At 38.7% G+C, this 21475-nt stretch overlaps 1 protein-coding gene across 1 annotated transcript in view; it reads left to right on the top strand.

Annotated features, from left to right (window-relative positions):
* ZNF608 (zinc finger protein 608) overlaps positions 1–21475 on the top strand; it is an 82542-nt gene that overhangs the window by 1676 nt on the left and 59391 nt on the right. The window contains 1 exon segment of the mRNA XM_032984053.2: positions 1813–2860. Coding sequence (XP_032839944.2) covers positions 1973–2860 — 888 coding nt within the window. The 5' untranslated portion in view covers positions 1813–1972.

Below are 21475 nucleotides of genomic sequence, written 5' to 3'. Positions count from 1 at the left end.
TTGAGGCGGGGGGGAGGGGGACAGACACCCCCCTCCCCGAAATCTTATCCCTGGGAAAATTTACTTCGTTTGAGAGCACGCTGCCCTTCATCCACTCCCACAAAATGTTTTGATAACCGGTTTATCAGATCAGTGATTCCCCCCTCCCGCTCCTCCTCCTCTTCCTCGCCGCCCCCCCCCCCCCCCCCCCCCCGCCTCTCCCCATCCCCCCCCCCTCCACCCCCGTTTCCCCTCAAGTTACTTCAAGAAATCAGATCTGTCAGGACGGGCGAAAAAAATGCCACTTCCCAACTAACAGGCGGAATCCAGCCCAGATTTTCAGTCCTTTCTTCTTCTTTTTTTCCTTCCTCCCTTTCACTAATTTATCCCGATGTTAGCACATTCTGTCTTGTAACACCCGGGCGCCTGTAGGTTTGTTTCATGGGATCATTACTTACTGATCAGGACGGCTCCCAGGTCCGGGGCTGAAGACGGAGTGTGAAGTTGGGGAAACATTTTTTTTTTTTTTTTTCTAATTACTGTGATGATTATTACCTCTCGGTGCTTATTCAGGAAAAGCAAACAAACAAAAATCTGGTCCTTGATGCTTCAGTTCTGAATGTGAAATATTACCTACCAGCTGGTAAAGTTGTGAGGCTCAGCATTTTTTTTTTTTTTTGTCTTTAAGCAAGGAGGAAAAAAAAAAACTAAACAAACAAAAAAAGGACTTCTGATCCGTGTGCCAAAGTAGGGGGAGATATGTTATTGACCGATTTATACTGGCTGAGATGATACTTGCTTTCTACTTTTTGATCACTTGCTCTTTAAGTAAAATGAGGCAGAGAGTTGTTGCTGAGACGAGTGGGAACAGCATTTTGATTTGCTGGTTTAATTAAAAAATGATAAAGGATTAAAGGTAAGCATTATGCATATATATGTATAAATATTTCGACAGTCGACTGTAAAAGGGAGAGATCCCTTTAAAAATCGTTTTAACTGAGCTTTGTCAAACACACACTCATTTGCGGTCACTGAGGCCACCTTGGTGCAGATCACTTAAAGTGTATGTCTTAATCAGTTTCCTGTACAGTCAGTAATACTATATTTAACAGACCTAACAATTGTGTGACCTAGGAGTACATTAGAACTGCTTTTAGAACTGTTATCTTGAGAATATTTTTTTAAAGAAAAAAGACCTTTTTATTTTTTTAATAATCTGTGGAGTTTAATATTTTCTAGTAAACATTTGTCTTTCTAGGTTGTTGATTTTTAACAGAAGCTGTATTGTGGCAAGGAAAATGAGGTTTTCCGCTTCCCCTCGTGCTTCTTTCCCCCCCACCCCCCCAAGAGATTAAGTGGAAGGGGGGTAAAAGATAATATAGGAGAGTCACAAAACTTCAAGGGTCTGGTTTAAAGCCACAAAATCCATGGAATGCAGTGGAGAGTGAAACTGTGTCCTTCCTTTTCTCCCTTTCGTGCCTAGGTGGTGGTCCAAGGGGTTAGATTACAACATGTGCTCCAACAGCTAGGCACCACTTCTAAGATTGTATTTCCTGAGCTTTGTGGATTTTAAATCATGTAGTTAATTTTTGTTTTTTTCTTTTTTTGTGGACATGACTTTTTAAGAGAGACTGTGGATGTTGGTATACAACTAGATTAAAGATGCTCACTGATAAAAGCATTACGGCCATTGCCTCCGGTTTAACAAACTTAAGAAAAAAACGTGGCAACGGTGAATGATTTCGGTGCCCCTACCTCACCCCCTTTTTGTTAATCGTATTCTATTCTGGTAACACCCAGAAAAGAAATATTCGACTTTTCCCCTCCTCACAGGACAAGTTGGACGTGGACTGCAGGTTGTGAACCTAGACACACCTGAGGGAGGAAGACAAGAAGAGTTGAATTTAAGAGAGCCCAACGGAGATAAACGAATGTCCCCACATCTTCAAAGGAAAGTTCATCGGATTTTTACTCTAGAGATCTCATCTTCAGGATGTCATTGAACACTTCCACTGCAGGAAAAGGTGTGGATCCAAACGCAGTTGACACTTACGACAGTGGCGATGATTGGGAAATCGGTGTTGGGAATTTAATAATTGATTTGGACGCCGATTTGGAGAAGGACAGACAGAAATTTGAGATGAATAATTCTACTAATACCACCAGCAGCAGCAACACCAGCTCCAAGGATTGTGGGGGTCTGGCTTCCAGTGGGGCTAATGCTACCTCAGCCTTAACTGACGGCCTAAAATTTGCTTCTGTTCAGCCCTCTGCTCCCCAGGGGAATTCCTCTCACAAAGAGACTAGCAAATCAAAAGTGAAAAGGAGTAAAACTTCTAAGGATGCTAATAAATCTCTGCCTTCTGCTGCCTTGTATGGGATTCCTGAGATCAGCAGTGCTGGCAAGAGGCAGGAAGTCCAAGGGCGCCCTGGAGAGGCAACTGGCATGAATTCAGCACTGGGTCAAAGCGTGAGCAGTAACCCAAACGGCAATAATAACAACACCAGCAACACCACCACCATTGCCTCTTGTGGGAAAAACAAAGAGGAGAAACCAGGTAAAGCCTCAGGCAGCAGAGGCTCCAAGCGGGATAAGGATGCGGGAAAATCCAGGAAGGACAAGCAGCATGACCTGCAGCAGGGCCACCCCAACGGCAGTGGGGCTGGCAGCAGCCAAGCTCCCCCTGGGCACCTCTATGGCTTCGGGGCCAAGGGAGGCGGTGGTGGAAGCAGCAGCCCCTTCCACTGCCCATCCTCTGCCATGGGGGAGGTGAGCAAAAGTACCCCGGATTCAGGGTTAATGGGGAACTCTATTTTGGTAAAGAAGGAAGAGGAGGAGGAGGAGAGCCACAGGCGAATCAAGAAATTGAAAACAGAAAAGGTAGGACAAAGCTCCTCTCCACCTCTTCTCTTCTGTGTCTCCCTGTGTCTATAATAAATGTCCCACAACTGTGTCTTTGGCTCCTGTGTCCTTCTCTCTGCTGTGTATTTGTGACATGCATCTCTTATTCCTCTTTCTCTCTCAAAAAAAAAAAAAAAAGCAACCCGAAACAACCCTGAGACCTCTTCCATAGTCAGAAGACACCACGTTTTGAGTGTGCTACTCTTCCTTATGATTTCCCCTCCCTGTCCTCAGACCTGGAGAACGTTTCTATTTTCACTGTCCCTTTTGATTGCACTCACCCAGAAGGAGAAACGCCGAGATGACCCTGTTTGAGCTGTCCCCTGGTTTTAGCAGAGAGCAGCAGCATTGGTACCAGTGGGACGGCACGTGTTTGCAGGCTGGAGGTCTGTGTGTTTGCCTAGGGGGGTGCATAGCTCAGGCTCCAGCAGCAGCAGCAGGTCTTGTATGTGCTGACTACTTTTCCACAACACCGTCAGGCATTCACAGCCATTCCTCTCCCAAAGTCTAAAGGGACCCCTCTCCATTCTCCTCTGACCCTCTGTCTGGAGTTGAGATTGTGCTTGGGAGGGAAACCTGGAGACATTTCTCAGACACCCGGGCTCTGCCGTTGCGCTCTGCGGGATGCAGGATGCTTGTACTGGGGGCTCCGGTAGTACAGCAGCCCAGAGGCCCCAGAAGCTGGTGTGGAGGATGGGAAGGAAGGAGCCAGCAGGCAGGCGGTGCCTCTTGTCTTCCTGGAAGGAGGAGGCTGTGTGGAGGGGAAGGCACCTAGTGCTGAGATGCGTGTGTGCAAAACAGCTTTCAGAACAGAGGGGAGCAGTTTGTCTCCTGTCTGAGGGAGCTTTCCTATCAGAGCCCCGCTGGCTCTTGGATGTGAACTACTCATTCCTTGAATGGTTGAAATGTATGAAAGAAATCAGATGGGGGATGTGTGTTTTTCTTCCTTTCTGTTGCATTATGAAGGATGCTTTCTGTAAGAATAGATGGCCATGACTCTATTCTTCAGGAAGGGTGGAGGGAGAGCTTGGCTTTTGTTAACTGCTGGTTCATGGGAGGTTCTGGTATTGGTGGGAATTGTTCTGTCCCTAGGGCAGAAGGCATCTTCTGAGGGACCTGGGGGTGAGCATTGGCCCGGGATTACTAGTCTGATGAATTCTACAGGTTGTGAAACAAAGATAACCTGGTCTGTCTGAAAAAATAAAGCAAACCAACACATTCCTCCCCCCCCTCCCCCCCCCCCCCCCCAAATGAACAATCTCAGGGTGTTAGATTGTGACTTTATTGTCAGATGTTGGTCTTAAATTACCTGCATTTACAACTTCCCGAGATGGATGTTCAGCAATGGGAAAACTTGCGGGTCTGTGTTAACTCTGTGGTCTGTAAGTGTCTGGGAGGGCCAAAGGTCTTGAGGAAAAGTTACGTCTTTTTACAACCCGTTACCAGGTTTTTTGTATTTCGGTCATGTTGAAGTTTTTGTAATATTTAAATTGACTGGAGGATTAGATTTGGGTGTTTGTGGCATCAGATATTTGTTAAAACTGGAAGATAATTTCAAGGGCTTCTGTTCAAGGCAAGGAACAAATTAAATTTCATGTAGTATGCATATTACTACTTTTAAGATAACATATCTACACCTGAATTTGAGTGAGGCTTGTGACCTTTTCTAAATGCAGATGAGAAAACCAGATTGCTGTAATTCATGTGTGTATGTTTGCACTTTGATTTATGAAAGTTCTGTTCGTGGCAGAAAGGTGTCCTAAAATATCATGGTCCCTTTATTAACTTAGTACAGTAGGCATTTACTTCTGTTGCCAATAGTCTTCAAATTGCAGTTCTCTAATCTGTTTTAACTATCTAGATAAATTGCCCTAATCCGGTCTTCACAATGGCTGTGGTTAAAGAGTCAGAGCCATTTGATTGGATTCAGTGGCTGCCTGGAATGTGGGAGGTACTGCCCTTTTGCAACCCCCTTAGCCTTTTAATCTCTCAGCCAAATGTTCACATTCAACAATTTTGTTTAGCTGGCAATCTGAACATTTCAGTATCTCAAAGGCTGCTGTCATGGCAACAGAGATTAGAGGGTGGTGTGGTTTCTCCCGTTTTTGTGTTCTTTTCACTCTATAGTCACACAGGAAATTGTATGAAGAATCCATATACATGGGAGTAGTCCTGTGTGCAACATAAACTGGATGGCATGCAAATTCAGAGCAAACATGGATGGAGCAATTCAGAACCAGTGGTACAGTTTGTGTTGTAGCTGTTGCTCCAGGAGGAGGTTTGGAGCTTGCATTTCCCGCAACAGCCACTGCTATTGGTACACACTGACTTTAATGTGCAAAGCCTATATTAGAGTCGTGCAGTGTTGGCCATTGTCTGGCACAATGGTGTGCTTGCTTGCTGTCTTAAATAACATCCCTTAGTGTTTCTCTTCCCAAAGAATGTTCTCTTCTAGACATAAAATAAAAATAAAACTCGTTGCTGACAGTGGTTGCAACCTTAAGACCAGCCTGTGGCACTGTTAGTGAAACTTAAGAATTGTATGTTTGTTGTTCTGGCTTTCTTTCCCAAATGTTTAATAATCATTAGAAATATTTTTTTTTTTAAAAAGCGTTTTAGATTCCCTAAGTGTTCTTGCTTTGACTACACTGGAACATAATGCTGTACTTGCACAAAGCACCTTGTGTCTGTAGATAAATATATAATTTTCAGACCTGCACGTTAAAATCAATTTCCAGTTATCTTAATGTTGTAAAATACGTCGCATGAATTTGGATGTTTTCTCTTGGATACAAATGAATTCATGCCTGCTGATTCAAAATCTACATTTTTTTTGTATGTGGTGTGGAAGATAACATTGCATTTGTTTACTATTTGTGAAAAACTTGGAGCAGGTTCCCAGGAGTTGTAGTCACTGTTTAGTTTTCACAGCATGCTTCAATGTCTATTTTTGGTCTATTTATTTTGTTTCCTTGCAGCAGAAAGTCATGTAAAACATGATAAATTGGATCTTATGAAGCCTAATTAAATCAATGACTGTGTTCTGCTGGCTCTTTTATGCAGAAACCGCAAGTATGTTGTAAAAGTCGCCACTCCCCTAATATGTGGATAAAGTCAAAGTATGCTGTAATTCTAAGATGTTTGAGCTATATTCGTGCAGCCCATTTTGTGGTTAAGCCACCAGTGACATGTCTGAATAAGTAGCTTTGACAGGTAGGCTAACCACTCCTAAGATTTTTGGTGTTAAAACCTGTCTCCATTTTCCATTTCTCATCCATACCGTTTTTAGCACAGTTACTGACTGTTAGCGTGAACTCTTCATCTGTTTTAGCTAAGTTTTTTTTGTATTTTTAACAGCTGTTACCTTGAAAAGTGTTTAGAGTATCTATGAGAATTTGCTCTCTGTGTGTTTCAGGGGGATTTGGAGATTCAAACAAATTTACTCAGATATGAGAAAATTGGTTTTGGTATGTGAAAGTCAGTATGTTTACGTGCAAATAATACAGAAGATACAAAGCTATAATCAGAGGTGTCTAGTTGCAGGTTTGAAATGAATGAGTCCAGTGATACTCCAGGATTGAATTTTTCTCTTGTATTAGCTTATTGTTTCTCATTAAGACTGCATTTCACATCTGAAAGTTGTCTTCAGCAAATTAACATGTTGGCTGGTATTGTTTATTTTATCTCCTTTTTTTTTTTTTTTTAATAGTGGGATTGAGGGTGTTTTACACTTCATCAGGAAACTGCGTGTGCATGTTACCTATTGATGTAAATCATTTAAGTACATGCTTTGATTAATGATGTTATGGAGATATGCTTTTCATGTACTTTTCTTGCCAGCCTTGGGTGTAGTTTATTCACTGTGAAATAAAAGGGCAGAGAGGTCACTTGCTGTAATTAAAGAACAAAGTCTATTGTTGTTTGACACCAAACTGTTTTGAAAGCTACATAAGGGATTTAGCTGTTAAAAACATTGATAACTATGGGTGTCTAACAATAAGCACAGCTCAAGGTTCTTAAAGCTCTGTAGTGCTGTCTAGTAGTGTGACGGTGCTTTTTGAGCGGGGTGAAGAGGTGTTGCCCTTTGGCCGAGGAAAGCTTTCCATATGAACCTGCTGACCTCTGCCAATATGTATGACCAGATCTGCTATTGAATTCCTGTGCAAAGCAAGAGTTAGTGTAGCACAATGGAGGCTGGTCTAGAACACTTACAAAATAAAGTGGGGAAGTTGATAACCTTACTTGGAACTACTGGAAAAATATTTCACTTTGGGCATTGGTAATTTTACAATTTTAATAACTTCATAAATACCCAGTAAAAAGGAAAGGATTGATTGTCCAGATGTCATGAGGTTAACCATGTTCTCCATGTTAAAGGGCTTTCCTGCAAGACTGTTTTAATTATAGCTATATAAAGACTTGTTTTTCCAAAGTAGCATTTTATAGTGCAATAAATGAAATGTATGTTAAAAGTGCTAAGCAAAATCTCCCGTAACCATAGAGGTGTTCAATAACCAGATTCACATAACATGGAAAGTACCATCTGTTCCTAGTTTTCTGCATAAAACCAGGAATTGAATAGCTGAGATTTGCTCATATTTTTTTGACTCTTTCTTTTTTTATTATTGTTATCATTATTTTAAAAAGTCACCTGGCACTTTATAGAAGCTTTCTGAAATGTAATAATACAGGAGAGACTGTGAAAACACATGTTCGTACATACAGTTAACCAGTTCCACTTTCATTTAAAGAGACTTCCAGAAGCTCAGTCATTGAAGAATTTATAATAGTGAATCACCTCCTGCAGGCAAACACAATAAGGGTCAGTTCTTCAAAGGTCTTACTATTTAGGTAGAACCTGAATTATTCTGTCAATTTTTCCCTATGAGGTAAAAGGAAGCCGTGTGTGTGTGTGTGTGTGTGTGTGTGTGTGGTGGTGAGGTGAGGGGGAGGGGGGAAGCCTCTCAAAGGATAACTTTAGCAAGCTCTTATCAGTCACCTAATTGTGTATGATAAAACCATGGACTAAAATTTTCCATGCAGAGACTTTTCTGCTGTTCAGAGAAGTGTTCTAATATTGTTGATAGGGGGAAAATTACTCTTTTAAAGATAACTTAAGTTCTGAGCTGTTAGGCAATGAGATTCTTGGCTGCAGCCTATGAGACCTGGATAAAACACCATCCGGCCTTTGTTTGAGGTCTTTTACTGAAGCTAATGACTGGTCTTGTGCCGCCCTGAGATAAATGACATTATCTCTGAGTGGTCTGACAGGAAACAGACATGTTAATGGTGAAGCTGCGGGGAGGATCTGCTGTAGCTCTGACAAAAGAGTAAAGCTTGGACCCCTGGTTGTGATCATTAACACATAATGCATTCCAGCTTCTCCTACCAGGGCCTTGATAATTGGGAAACTATTTTATTGACAACAACATAAATCATAAATCTGAAACGTGCAGTTTTTCTTGCATGCTTAAAACTCGTGTATTGTTGCCCCTTTTTTTTTTTTTTTTTTTTTTTCATAAGAAATTAACAACCTCGTTTTCCAGAGGTGTCTTCTGTAGGCTCTGCGGTACTGACATTTGTGGGAGATTCTGTGGCCTGCTTTCTGTTAATTGGACACATCTTTCGCATGTTGAATGCAAGTTCCCTTTTATTTGCCCAGTGTTATCCATGCGATTTGCATTTGGAAAAATAGGGTAAAAGAGTAAAAAAATGTGTTTCTCCACATCTTACATAGTGTTATTGGTACATATGGTACTGAGCACCTTTTACAAGCATCATCAGGAATATGGTGTCAGAAATGCTAACATTTCCGCTATCAGAAGCACCACCTTTACTTCTGTTTTCGATAAAGACATATATTTTGGATTTACATTCCCTACTCTTGAAAAAAAGGTGAAATTACTTCCGCAGCTACTTAGGCAGCTTTGTGTTGTTGCCACATGTTTTGTATTTCTCAGATACAGTAGTTGTTTTTTGAGTGGCGTGTCTGCTACATGTTCCAGATTTGTTCCATGGTATACAGTTGAGATTGTGGAGTATAACCAAGTTTTAGAGTCTGCCTTGCTCTGAGTTAAGGTACTTTGTACAGATGAGCCAACAACCAAGTTATTCTTCACATAATGTTCTTAGCAGTGTATCAGCTTTGTAGTTTATTTAGATAATGCTCTAACATACATGGTGATATGTTACTGCGTTTCCTGAAAGGCTGGATAGATTATCTGACTTCTTATTCGTGCTTTATTTCTTACAAAAGAAATACATCCTCCAATGAGTCCTCAGATAGGGTCACACCTGTGGGTCTGTGAATGCAGTGACTTCAGTTGAAGGGCTGGCCATAGTTTTGCTAAAAACTAGTGTTCAGTGTGCTTATATGTCAAGGAGTTATTTTTTATTTCTTAATAATCACAGAAAATATATTGATATTTTTAAAATTTTTGGTCTGTACATAACGTGATGTGTTGGGTGAAAAACAACAAAACAGTATTCCATGAAAATTTCTGATGATGACATAATTACAAAAGATAAATAGCTTTTTAAATTGTAGAAAGGTTTGTTTATATTTCTTCTTTTTGTTTTCCTTTCAGTTTAATGAACTTTTTTTCCTTTTCCCTTTTTGCATCAGAGGGTTGCTGCCCAGTGGAGGTCTTCCGTAGTGCAGCATTTTGCCAAAGTGAATAATAAAACAAGCTATCATTTTTTAATTTGCTTAAAAATATGTTTGAAATTAGATAATTTTAATAAAGATAATTACCAGTTTTCATAGCAGGACTTGCGGGGTTTTCTTAAAATGAGATATTATTATTATTATTATTATTATTATTATTATTATTATTATTATTATTATTATTATTATTATTATTATTATTATTATTATTATTATTATTATTATTATCGTCGTCATCATCATCATCATCATCATTAAAACCCACAATTTGCTGCAGGCTGTGAGTAGCCATTTGGGCAAATATGAAGATCAGACTATGACTTTTGGTTGAGCTGTAGCCAGGGATCCAGTAAGCACTCTCTGTTGCATTTTCTCTTTTAATTCTGACTAAGTGGTCTCAGCAATAGGAACAAAGCCTTTATGTTTGAATGAAAGGTTGTAAAACTATTCAGAATGACTTGACTGACAAGCAAGTTCTTTGTAATTTTTTTTTTTTTGCATTTTCTTGAAGATGATTAGAGAAAATTGAAAGTGGTGGGAGTAGGTAGTTTCTGCCCCTGTTTGAATGTACATGTACACATACGTAATATATATGCTTATATATAAGACTACATGATTAAGCAACTTAAGTGAGTGTGTAGGTTATGTTGCATGAAATGAAATGGGATTGATGACTGTATATATAGGTTTTCCAGCTCTAAGGTAGGTATTGTGTTGATTAAATCTTTTGAAATCTTAGGCCAACACTGCAAGCAAAAAAGTTGCATTTTAGTGACAGAAGTTTATAACATAGCCACTTTTCCTGTAAGTTGGCAAATACTGCTAAATCTCAAAATGAAGAGATCAACTTTTCTAGCATCTACCTGCAACGTCCACTGATGCTATTTAGATCAAAACCAATGGAAATTATATGTGAAGCTCTTTGTTTCAGTAATTTTGAAGTGAAGATGTGCTGTCTTGAATTGTATGTCTTTTATGATAAATCTTCCTCAACCATTTTGACTTACTGATCTTCAGAAAATATAATGAATACTGAATATTTGTTTCATTTATATTCTCCCATCTTCTTCTGCCAGTTTTTGAGTCTTCCTAGCCTAGATCTTACTCCTGGGCACAAACCCAGCTTGGCTGAGGTGTTTCTGTCTTCTGAGAATCTCCACCAGATAATAACGTCAGAAAAATGCCCTTGTGGGGAAGTCTAAAGCGTATGCCAATAGTGGCATGTGAATGCAGTTTTTGCAGTCAAAAGAGCAAACTAAAATCTATTGGTTGTGGTTACTTGGTGTTTTGAAAACACTGGTATTCTAGTTGCTGAATTGTCTTGTCACATTAACCAAGAAGCAGATGGCATTATGCCACAGAAGTGTATTTTTACTTAAAGGAACTTTAGAGGTTTTGATGTGTTTTCTTTTGCTCTTATTTCCCTGATGGCTTCTTTTTATTGAAGAGTAACATGAGGAGACCTGGTAGCAATTTTATTGCTTTCCCATAACAGTTTGAAATAATAGCTTGGTCTTTGGTTGCCAGTCAGCTTGATTCTGTTTTTTATCATGTGGCAGTGGAATATAAAAAGTATATGTTTGTAGTTTGCCCTCAGAAACTGGCTCCTTTTTTTCATGCTTCAATTAGCAACACAAGACTAAACTCCAATTGGTCACACTTTTGTAAACTCCTAGAGCTCACTTTCTTCATTGTGCTAAAAGAAAGCGCCAAGTTTAGGCTCAGTTTCCCAGGAAATTTTGAGGCATATCTGGCCTCTTTAACTGTGTGCTCTAGACAGTTTGATTTTGCACACGTTTAGTCATTTGCATTAGCCATTGAATTACTTAAGGGGTTTTGTTAAGTCCACCCCGTAAATATAAATTCACACTACTCAAATGCCACCTTTATTGATGAATTTCAGTGATGTTGAGCTGAACTGTGTTAGAATTACATCTGTCGCAGGAGTGGTACCATAGGTGTCTGTTACATAAGCACAGCTTTTATGGTTTTCACTGCTTCCCTCAACCAGTGAGAAAAGTGAGAAGCAACTTGTAATCTCCTTTCTCATAGTGTGTAGGGCCAGACCAAATTATTTTTGGATTTCCTGTCACCTCCTTGGCTGATTTCTGTGGATGGCTTATGTTAAAAGCAACAATAATGTTTGAATTGGAAGGGTTTGGTCTTTGGGTTTTCATTCTTCATGGAGAACTGTTTATTTGTGTGTGGTTTGCCACACTACATGGATAGTACTATCAAATCTGTGCTTTATTATAGGTTTATAGCAGTGGAGTAATGGCAGTAGTTGCATGTTTCGGGGTTTAATGTTCTTGCCAATTCTTCCTTTTTGAAGAAGGGAAATTGAACTAGATCTGTATGTCTGTGACAAAAGGTAATAGAAGTGAATACAATTAGAAATGGACCTCATTACTCAGTTGAACTTTGCTTTGCAGCTAGGTGTTTTAAATCTGATTTAGTAAATGTCCAGGGAGTTGTTTAGTTAGATCACACTGACAATAAGAATGTAATATTCCAGGAGTATTTCTGGATATATTGAACATATTTGACATAAAGGTTTACTGGTTAATTTTTGTTCTGTGTTTAACATTAGGCAGTGTATGCTGAATTGCACTGGAGTTCTGGAATTTGAAGGAAAAATACTGCTGCAATTTGAGAACAATGGAAGTGGTTGTTCCACACCCAGTGTTACTGAAAAACTAAATTCCTGTTCTTACCCACTTTGGTCAGCAGTAAGGTGCAGTGTCATGCAGTAGTGTTACTAGTTGCTGTTTAAGCACAGGATTGCATGTGTGTATGTATATCAATGTATTTACTTACATATATGGGGGATACATACACACACACACAAAAGAAAAAAGAGCTGCTACTGTTTTATAAATACAGCAACTGAGTTTTGGCTAATACTCGGTATTTACATTTCATGTCCAGATCCTTTAACAATCTTTCCTGTGATGCTGCACCAGATGCCAAACACTGAAGGAGAAAGCTAGCAGCTGTTTCCATTACAGCACTGGTACATTAGTCTCTACACAATTTTCATTTTTATATTCCCCTCCAACCTTTCCTAATCACTCTCTAAAAAGGATTTTTCCCTTCTGCCTCCAATTTATCTGTCTGCAGGGTTCTGTATTATTCTTAGCTTTAAAAATATAAAATCTGTGCGATTCCCCCCCCCCCTTAAGATCTTAATGCTCTGACTGTTGCTTACAGTGAGCAAGGGTTTATAGCCCTTTCTCAACTCAGGTAGTTCATTGCATTATGTCTGTGTAAGCCCTACTAGAGATGAGTCCAGGTTGCAAAACAGGGCCCAGTATGACCAATATGATTATTCTTGTAACAACTTTAGCCAGTATGATTTATATTTTTTTTTTGCACAATGCCAGAATAGTGTTCTGTTCATTCTTACTCTTGCCTTCACCATCTCTCTGAAAATAATAGTTTCATGGCTATATGCTGTTATTGCTGAGATACGACTGAAAACTGCATGCAGTACAGTGAAGCACATTCATTTTCATCTAGTACCCGTTTATTGCCTTGAGCACTGTAAATCTGTCAGCTCTTCACGATGCTTTCACCTCTTTCTTCATTTACTCCAGCTTCTAGTTTGACAATGTTCCCCTGAGGCAGAATTCTAATCTGCTTCCAATTAGTTGCAAAATGTGACTCAAATTTCCACATTATGGCTGCTGTTTTACTTGCACGCACACATCTAGAAACAAATTAATGCTCTTGAATATTTATTTTTGAGCCTTCAGATTTACTCTGAGAGGAAAAGTTGCCAACTATTTTCAAACTACCTCCAAGATTTAAATTTTTCCTCAAACTGAAATACTTATTATAGGTTTAAAATGCCTCTTACTGCTTACATTTTTATAGAACTTTTTCAGCTAAGTGATAATTATTGAAGATACATTGCATATGGATAATTCGAAAAATGAAAAATACTTATAATAATTAAGGGTAAAATTTGGTTTGTGATTGCTGTGCCAATTCAGGATATGAGGCATTTATTTTCTGCAGGGCTAGCACAACAGTTTTTTTGTTTTTTTGTTTTTTTTTCTTAACCTTTAACTAGTTTTTCAGGACGAACATACTTATCTGCCACCTGTCTGCCTGCCACCTATTATCTGCAACTTCAGAAGCTGTCATTTGGCTGGGGGGAGGGAGACAGACTTATTTGGTCTTTGGTGAGTCTTAAAAGGTACTGCTAATTCATTTGTGTATGTCCCTTTGTATGTGTGTACTTGTGTGTGCATGCATATACATGAGTACATGGGTATACCTTTAAAATATTTTATATTAATTGAGCTTTCAGAATTCTCCTATAGTGTTCATATTCCTGTGAACAGTTGCAGTAGGAATATGGCCTTTACTGTTGTATTCCTTGGCAAATAAGTGAAATTTTGAGTGGAAAGTGCAGAAATCTAGACTAAAACACAGTGTAGATGACTGGAATCTAAACATAAGTGGGAGCCTGAGCTTCAGACATTGTTAAGGCAAAACTGGCATCAGAGGCACTGTGACAATTCAGCTTTATTGCCTGTCCACCTCAATGTCTTATGTCTGTAGTTGCCGATATGGAGAAACACAGTGTATTTAATTCAAATATACCAGTAGCTAAATTTATAGGTGCAAATCTTTAGTGGAGCTTAGCACTCTGCAGCTTGGCAGATTGATGTCAGCAGCCATAATAGACTCTAAATAGGCTTGCAGAATTTCATTGAAAGTATATTGCTTAAGTTGATATTGCTAAGTACCTGTCATTTTAAAATGAGATTTACACCTGTAAATTTAGCTTTTCATTTACAATAATTCACTTATTTATAGACACATTTTAAAAAATATTTAATTGTGTTTACTGTCCCACGTTGACATTGTAGTCTGCTGGCCCCATGTTGTACATATAAACATGTGAATGAAGGTGAACACACTCACAGGCTGTGTGTTGTTTCATAGTCCCTGAGAACTTACTTTCCACCAAGAATGAAAATGTAAAAATAGAGATAAAGGAAAATGACCTTGCTGTTACTTTGTTTTCTCTTGGGTCATGAGTGGCTCTTTAACTGCAGAGATGAGAAACCTAACATGTCATTTATTTCTGTACATGTTTTGCTGACTCTAGTAGACTCCTGTGATTCACAACATTGTTTTTATAACAAAACAATATTTGCAAACATTGTAAAATGCTGCAGCAGCATGACATTTTTTTTTCTCATACAACATTAAAGTCTTTGAGGTTCAGCTCTGTACCCACAGTGAATTGCTGTTCTTGTGATTGTCAGTTGTTGAGAAAAAAGTACAGACAATTAAAATTGGAGTGAAGTTCAGTGTTTGTAGCTTACAATAACTGACTTAAATACACCCAGAATTTTTAATCAGGCCAGCACATAAAAAAACCACCCCCACACATCCACACATATGTGTACACACATGCAACCACACATTATTAATTTTTCCAGCAAAAGCCATAGTGCTTCAAAGAAGCATTAAATGCTTTTGTTGACAGCTTATAGTTTTATAAACTCTAAATGAGCTTATTGCCTTTTAACCAGCACTAAATAATAGAGAAACCTATGAGCCCCCACATTGGATGGCAGCCAAGCAGCCAAAGAAAGAAGAAAAAAAAAAAAAAAAAAAAAAAAGACCTGAATGGTTTAATTGTAGAGCAAATCATTTGTTTACAGATTAAGACCTATTTGGTAGCCAAATCCTATGGACAAGGAGGTGAAAGAATGAGGCACTAAGGTACAGGAAATGAGCTTTATATTTTGTGACTAAGTCCTGCTATTTTTGCCTCCTCCTAAAGCAGAGGAGGCAAGGAAAAAATGAATTGTTTAACAGCAAAGACTGCTGAGCAAAGTGCACATATTAAGTAGGAACAAAAGGGTGGGAGAAGGGAAGCGTTGGTGCGCTTTACACGCTGACAGGAGCCTGACAACTGGAGCTGCTTCCAGCTAGGGGGGCACCAGTCGGTGGCAAGAAGAGCTGCCCTATTTTGTTTTCCGTCTGAATGGGGTGGGGGAGAAATGCCTCTGTTAATGTGAGCAAACATAATACATTTTCTTGAAGCTCTCTTCCTTAAATGCGGTTTGGCTTGCTCACAAGACCTTTTTCCCTCTCTTTTTTTTGGTCTCTGTTTTTCTCTTCTCCTTTTTAAGAACAAGTTTTTTAAATGGGCCTTTGTTTCAGGATCATAATTAATTAGTTGACAGTTCAAATGGTTAAGAAGTGCTTGTGGTTCCTGCTTTATTGTTGTACAACATTTTTTTAAAGACCCACTTACTGGTGGCCTGAAAATTTGAAGATATCATTTTCATGCATCATTGATTTAAAGATCAAAGTCAAGAAAGCATTATAGCAGAAGTAGAGTAACCTCTACAGTAAAGGTTGTTTAAGCTTCTTCATTTGAACCTACTCTTTTTCAGTAATTTCTAGTCTTTCAAAACGTTTACCTTTGAGTTGAATTTTCTGTGACTTCTTTACTGTAATTTCCCCACCATCACCACTGTGAGAATGAATTTACGAAGTCTGAATAGGGAAAATGCATATTAGGGGAAAAAATACTTAATGGAAAATAAAGTATTTTTTTTTATTTAGAACATCTCTGCTGCCAATAACTTGGTAGCCAAAACTGCCTTGGAAAAAGTGTCATGATTGTGTGAAAATTGGCTTTGATTTGATCAGATTGTGAACCTTCTGAAGAATATGTCTGGCCTAAGTAAAACTGTCAGTGTTCTAAGTGACTGTTAAAGAACTTTATGTTCTGGTATGTTTCCACTGTATTTCCTTACCCAGTGAATGGGAGATTGTACATGGTGAGGTGCATGCAGTTTATTTCCAAGTAACAGGTTTTTCACCCATTGGTTGCTTTGAAATGAGTAGCAACATTAGCACTAACATCTCTTCAAGAAGAATGCTGCCTTGAAAGTTATGTAAGAATTAGGTCTCTTACAGGCAGTCTAATTATATGCATATTTGTGTACATTTATGTCCCTTTGTTTTCTCCCTAGGCAGTGAAAAGACTATTTCCTTTGGAACATTAAACCAGTCTGTTATCTGATACCTACTTGGTAAAATGAGTATTGACATCATATTTTAAGAGATTGAAAGCAAGTGTTTTATGTGACCCTTAAAGAACTTTACCTTATGTTCTGGTATTGTGATTTTGTTCACATTTTACTTTAGAACTTGTGTAATGTGGCTGGCAGAGCTACAAAACCAGTCTGTAATAGGAAATCTGTAACTGTAAATTTTAAGACATAGCCTCTGTGTGGTAATATTTTTTTGCATCTGTTTACAAGTATATAAACTCATTGTTGCTGCTTCTAACAGATACAAAGATGGTCTCCACACTGCAGGTTACAAATGATAGCACTGAAATAACAGGTAAAGTTTCATAAATTCTCAAGACATTTTTTTTTTTTTTTTTGCGTCTATGTGAGACTTAATTATCAATAGATTAATTCACTCCAGGGCACGTCTTCCATTTTTTGATCAATGTAGTGAAGTATATAATAGAGAGTTAAGGGTTTTCTTTATCAGTAGTATGGTATCTGAATGCTTGATAGACTTAATGAACTTCCCTGTCTCCTTGGTAGAGTTAAAAAACAGAAATTAAGCAATGTTGCCCTGAATGTGGATCTCAGTAAATTCAAAAGGAAATTTCTATTCCAAATCAACAGTGTAAGACCAAGAAATTATTTAATCTCAGGATTTTGGGAAATTTGATATACGCTTAGTTTGATTTTTGTTATTGTTATACTGGAAGAAAAAAGGGCTGGTAAAATTCTGAGAAAAAGGAAGTTGCTGGCATGTTTTTAACTCATTAAGATAAAAATAGCTCTGGATAATACTTATGGTGGCATAAGATCTCCTCTTTCTCATAATTATGTTTATAAGCTTCTAATTCTTTCAAGAGAAGCCATGCAAATATAATATTACTTTGAGAATTGACGGGAGGGTGAGTGGTTTAACCTACAGACTAACAAATTTTCAGTATCTTGCAGGAGGCAAACCTTTGGTAAATTCAATTACAGAGGTCAGAGTACATTTTTCTCTGTCGTTAGGTCTGCTTTGTATGGCCCATGGGTGTTTTTGATCTGGTCTTACCTCTGTTGCACAAAGGGGTCACTGTGTTTACTTACTTTTTGCAAATAAAAATCAGCTCCGTGGATCAGGAGTGTGACACCTTTGTTGTTAATTTTCATCCTATAAGTATTTTCAGTGGTTTGACTTAGAAAATGTCATCTGATCTGGAAACTGAAAGTCAGTATACCAGGTTTTCCAGGTAATTAGGCTAATTTGTTTTAGTCATTACTAAATTTGTAAAGCATTCACTGAGAGACCAGGCTATGAGCAGGGAGGAAATATTAGTTACTTTGAGATTGACTCCCCTTTTAAACTACAACTTAATTTAAAAATAAACTCATAGCCCACTTTAGAGTTGAATTGCTGCATTCATTGGTTTGGGGTATGACAGCAAAGCATCATTACAAGCCTTTGAGTAGGGAAACGTAATTTCTTTGGTTTTATTTAAGTCAGACTGCACTTAAAGGAACCAGTACCTTCAAGACAAACTCCTTTTAGAGCACTAGATGAATACTTTGATATCTTAATGGGTCTGCTAGTGTGGAAGTGGGCTATTTTGCTTCCTTGATTTCCAGACACAAAAGGTCACAGTTTTGCTCAGTTCTCTCACAAAAGGTTTTGCACAGCTTTCTTACAAAACAGTGTCTGCAGATGTCTTGGCTGTGCTCTAGTCGTTGCATCTGGATGTGTGGTGAAGTTGTATCTGTGAAACGGGTGTGAATGGAGCACTGCCAGGACAAAACTGGTAGCTGACTGCCAGAGCATGCCTCTGCCTGCAGGTATCTGTCGAACAGTTTTGTTATGTTTCTGAAAATGAACCTCGAGCTGTAATCCCATGTGGGGTTTTAACAGCATCTACCCAGAATAATATTAGTACTCATTGCTGATGAGTACTTTCTTATTTTCCCTCTTTGTTTTCTACAAGGTGGGCCATGCCTGAGCCTGCATCTGTCAGCAAAAAAAAAAATAAATTCAGGTGATCACGATAGATAGTGTGCTTTTCCTAACCCGGTGTCAGATTTGGCTGGGATGAAAGGTGGGATTACATGGGCAGTATGGAGGGAAAGGGAGTGATCTCCAGAATAGGCAGGGTGGGCCTGGTGATTAATAGCTGGGTTTGATATCCTCGTTTCAATTTAGTTCATTTGCAGCTGTAACAAGGTGTGCGATTCCATCTTAAATGTATGGAGTGTATCTAGGCATTTAGACTGGCATTTGCAGTCTTCTGGTTAACCAGGGCAATTTATTTAAAAAAAACCCTCAAAACAAACAAACAAACAAACAAAAACCCCAAACCCCAAAAAGGGCAAAAAACCCCCAAAACAAACAAACAAAACCCACCAAAAAAACAACGCAAATAAACCAACCCAAAAAACAACAAGATAAATGAGCACTGAAAAATCTTTTCATTTTCTTACTTTTGCTCACATTTGTGTGATACTAATCCTTTGGATTTTAATCTCACATTGTGGTTCCTTTTTAATTTTCTCCCATCTTGTGCCATATTCAGTGTTAGTAGAAGAGGTGGAATATATGGAGAAAACTTTCCTCAAGACCCTCCATTTCGTTTGGCAGATTGTATATGTAGTCAGATTTCTGGTGCATTGGTGTGCTTTGTCAGTTTCCCCTGTTGTTTCTGTGGATTTATTGACTGGTTACAGAGGAGAGAAAAGTACCTCCAAACTAATAGGAAAATCTGTTGTGAACCCACAAAAAATATATAGAAGTCTGAAGGGTAAACTGTGTCTCTGGAACAACTCTCTTGAGGCTTTCCTTTTTAAAAAAGTTTTCATTAACCTGAAGGGACAGTGCCTGTAGAAACCTGATTGCTGAAATCTTTGTCTTCTTTGCTGTCCTGTCTTGGAAGTCACCATTTAAATGACCTCTTAATCAACATTTGAAACCTCTCATCTGGCTATCTTGTGGCCAGATGCTTTGAATTTAGCAAGGAAGAATATCACAGACACCAAGTACAGGGTTTTCAGGCATAATGGTAGGAGCCAGAACTGAGTCACTTCATATGAATGAAGCTCACTTAGATAAGACCATCAGTTCTTCAGGGAAAGCTGTTGGGGGTAGAGGGAAAGATTCTGAGCAACATCTGTCTTCTGGTCATGAGGAGGGGTGTTTTTTTTTTTTTTTTCCCCCTCTGTTTCCACGATTGACACCAGGTTCTGGGAAACACATTTTTTTGAAGCTGGTGCAGGACGGGGACAGCCTTCTCTTTAGGGCACTCCTGAGTGCTAAGAAGTCTTTTGGGGATCTTTCATTGGTCCATTGTGTACCCAGTGAAATAGTTGATGGAAATTGTATGGGAATAGGTAACCATATGATTTCTTGTGCAACTGTAATTTGGTAGATCCTCTGCTTATGTGCAAATCTCTTCTGTTTAGGAAGCCAGGTAGTGACGTCACTGTAGAAATGCCATGCTGTTTCCTGCATCTAATGCACACTAGCTAGCTTCCTATAAGCTATCCCATGATGAGGAAATAGAAAAGCACCTCTTTGGAAGGGAAGAGGCATCAAGAGAGTGTAAGCCCTCAGTGAAGGAAGGATGGTTTGTTCACTGAGTCTGTGTTACCTGGTTGAGGTTGTGACACAGAGTGACTCATGAATCTTGGCTTCATTATCCTTCTGTGGCCCTAGCGAGATATTGCAAGTGCTGTGTTTAATGCTGAAATGTAGTTTCTCAGTAACCAATATAACTCAGTGAACATTTTGTATGAACTTGTGCCTCTTAGATGTGTTTTCACAGTGCAGAGGAGCCGATGTCAGTAAGTAATTACCAAAGGTTTAGTTTTGCTTCAGTATGCCAGCATTTTCATATAGATGCTTATGCTTGTAGTAGCTTGGATTTCAAGCTACTTTCATCTCGGCAAGAGAAGCCTAAGAAGCACAAGAGATGTTTATTGGCTGTTACAGTACTGGGAGCTGAAAGCAAAACATCATCTTTCCTGGTTACAGTTAACCTCTGGTTGAACTCTTGATGGCTTGAACTGGCACCAGCTCCATTTCTCTCTTCTGGAGCTGCTTCTTCCAAATTTGTACATACAGATATTGTGGGAATTATCATAATGATGACTGATGCCATTTACAGAGCTGTGGAGAGCTAGTTTGAATGGCCTGGCCTGATAAATGTGCTTTAGGCAGTTGTAGAAAGAGACAATGGTATTGAATGTATGCGACAATGAGCACAGTAATGATGAAAGAGTTTCCAGACTGTTCTACTTTGTTTAACCTAATTAAAGATCCAAAGAGTTGTATTTATAAGCCACAGATACATATTGTGCAGAGACCTACAGCTACTTCTATGTAACTGAGCTTGAAGAAGTGTGCATATTTGGAGAAAATATTTTGATGTGATAGGTACAGCTGTAAATCTTGTGCATCTAGAAAGTGGAGGCTATATTTGTGTTGTCCACAAAATATGTGACTAATTTAGTGAAAATTAACGTTGTCTTTGATTATCAAACAGTTTAAAAGTATGGTGGGATAATGTTTGTTCCCAAGCTGTTAGCTGTCTGAAAAGTCACTGTGTATCAGTTAGTTAATGGTGTTCATAGGATCAGCATGTTGTTCAATAAGCAAATTCCTCACATTAATAAAAATATGAGTTATAATTTTAAAATACAGTTATCTGACCTTTTAAAAGAATGACTTGTGTGCTGCTCCGTGCCACTGTTCTAATGAATTAGAAATAAAAATGTGATAATGAGTATATAAATGTGGAGAACTCTTCCCCGTGTGTCACTGCTATTACAATCAGTGTTGTCAGTATTAAAATTTGAAAACCACCTCCTCCTCAGTCATCATCGCTGAATAAACTTGGTTTTGATTGT

Source organism: Tyto alba, unplaced genomic scaffold (genome assembly GCF_018691265.1).
Source record: "Tyto alba isolate M040663 unplaced genomic scaffold, T.alba_DEE_v4.0 Super-Scaffold_13, whole genome shotgun sequence".
NCBI lineage: Eukaryota > Metazoa > Chordata > Aves > Strigiformes > Tytonidae > Tyto > Tyto alba.
Note: the sequence above shows the minus strand (reverse complement) of the source record. Positions and strands in the feature narration are given on the sequence as shown.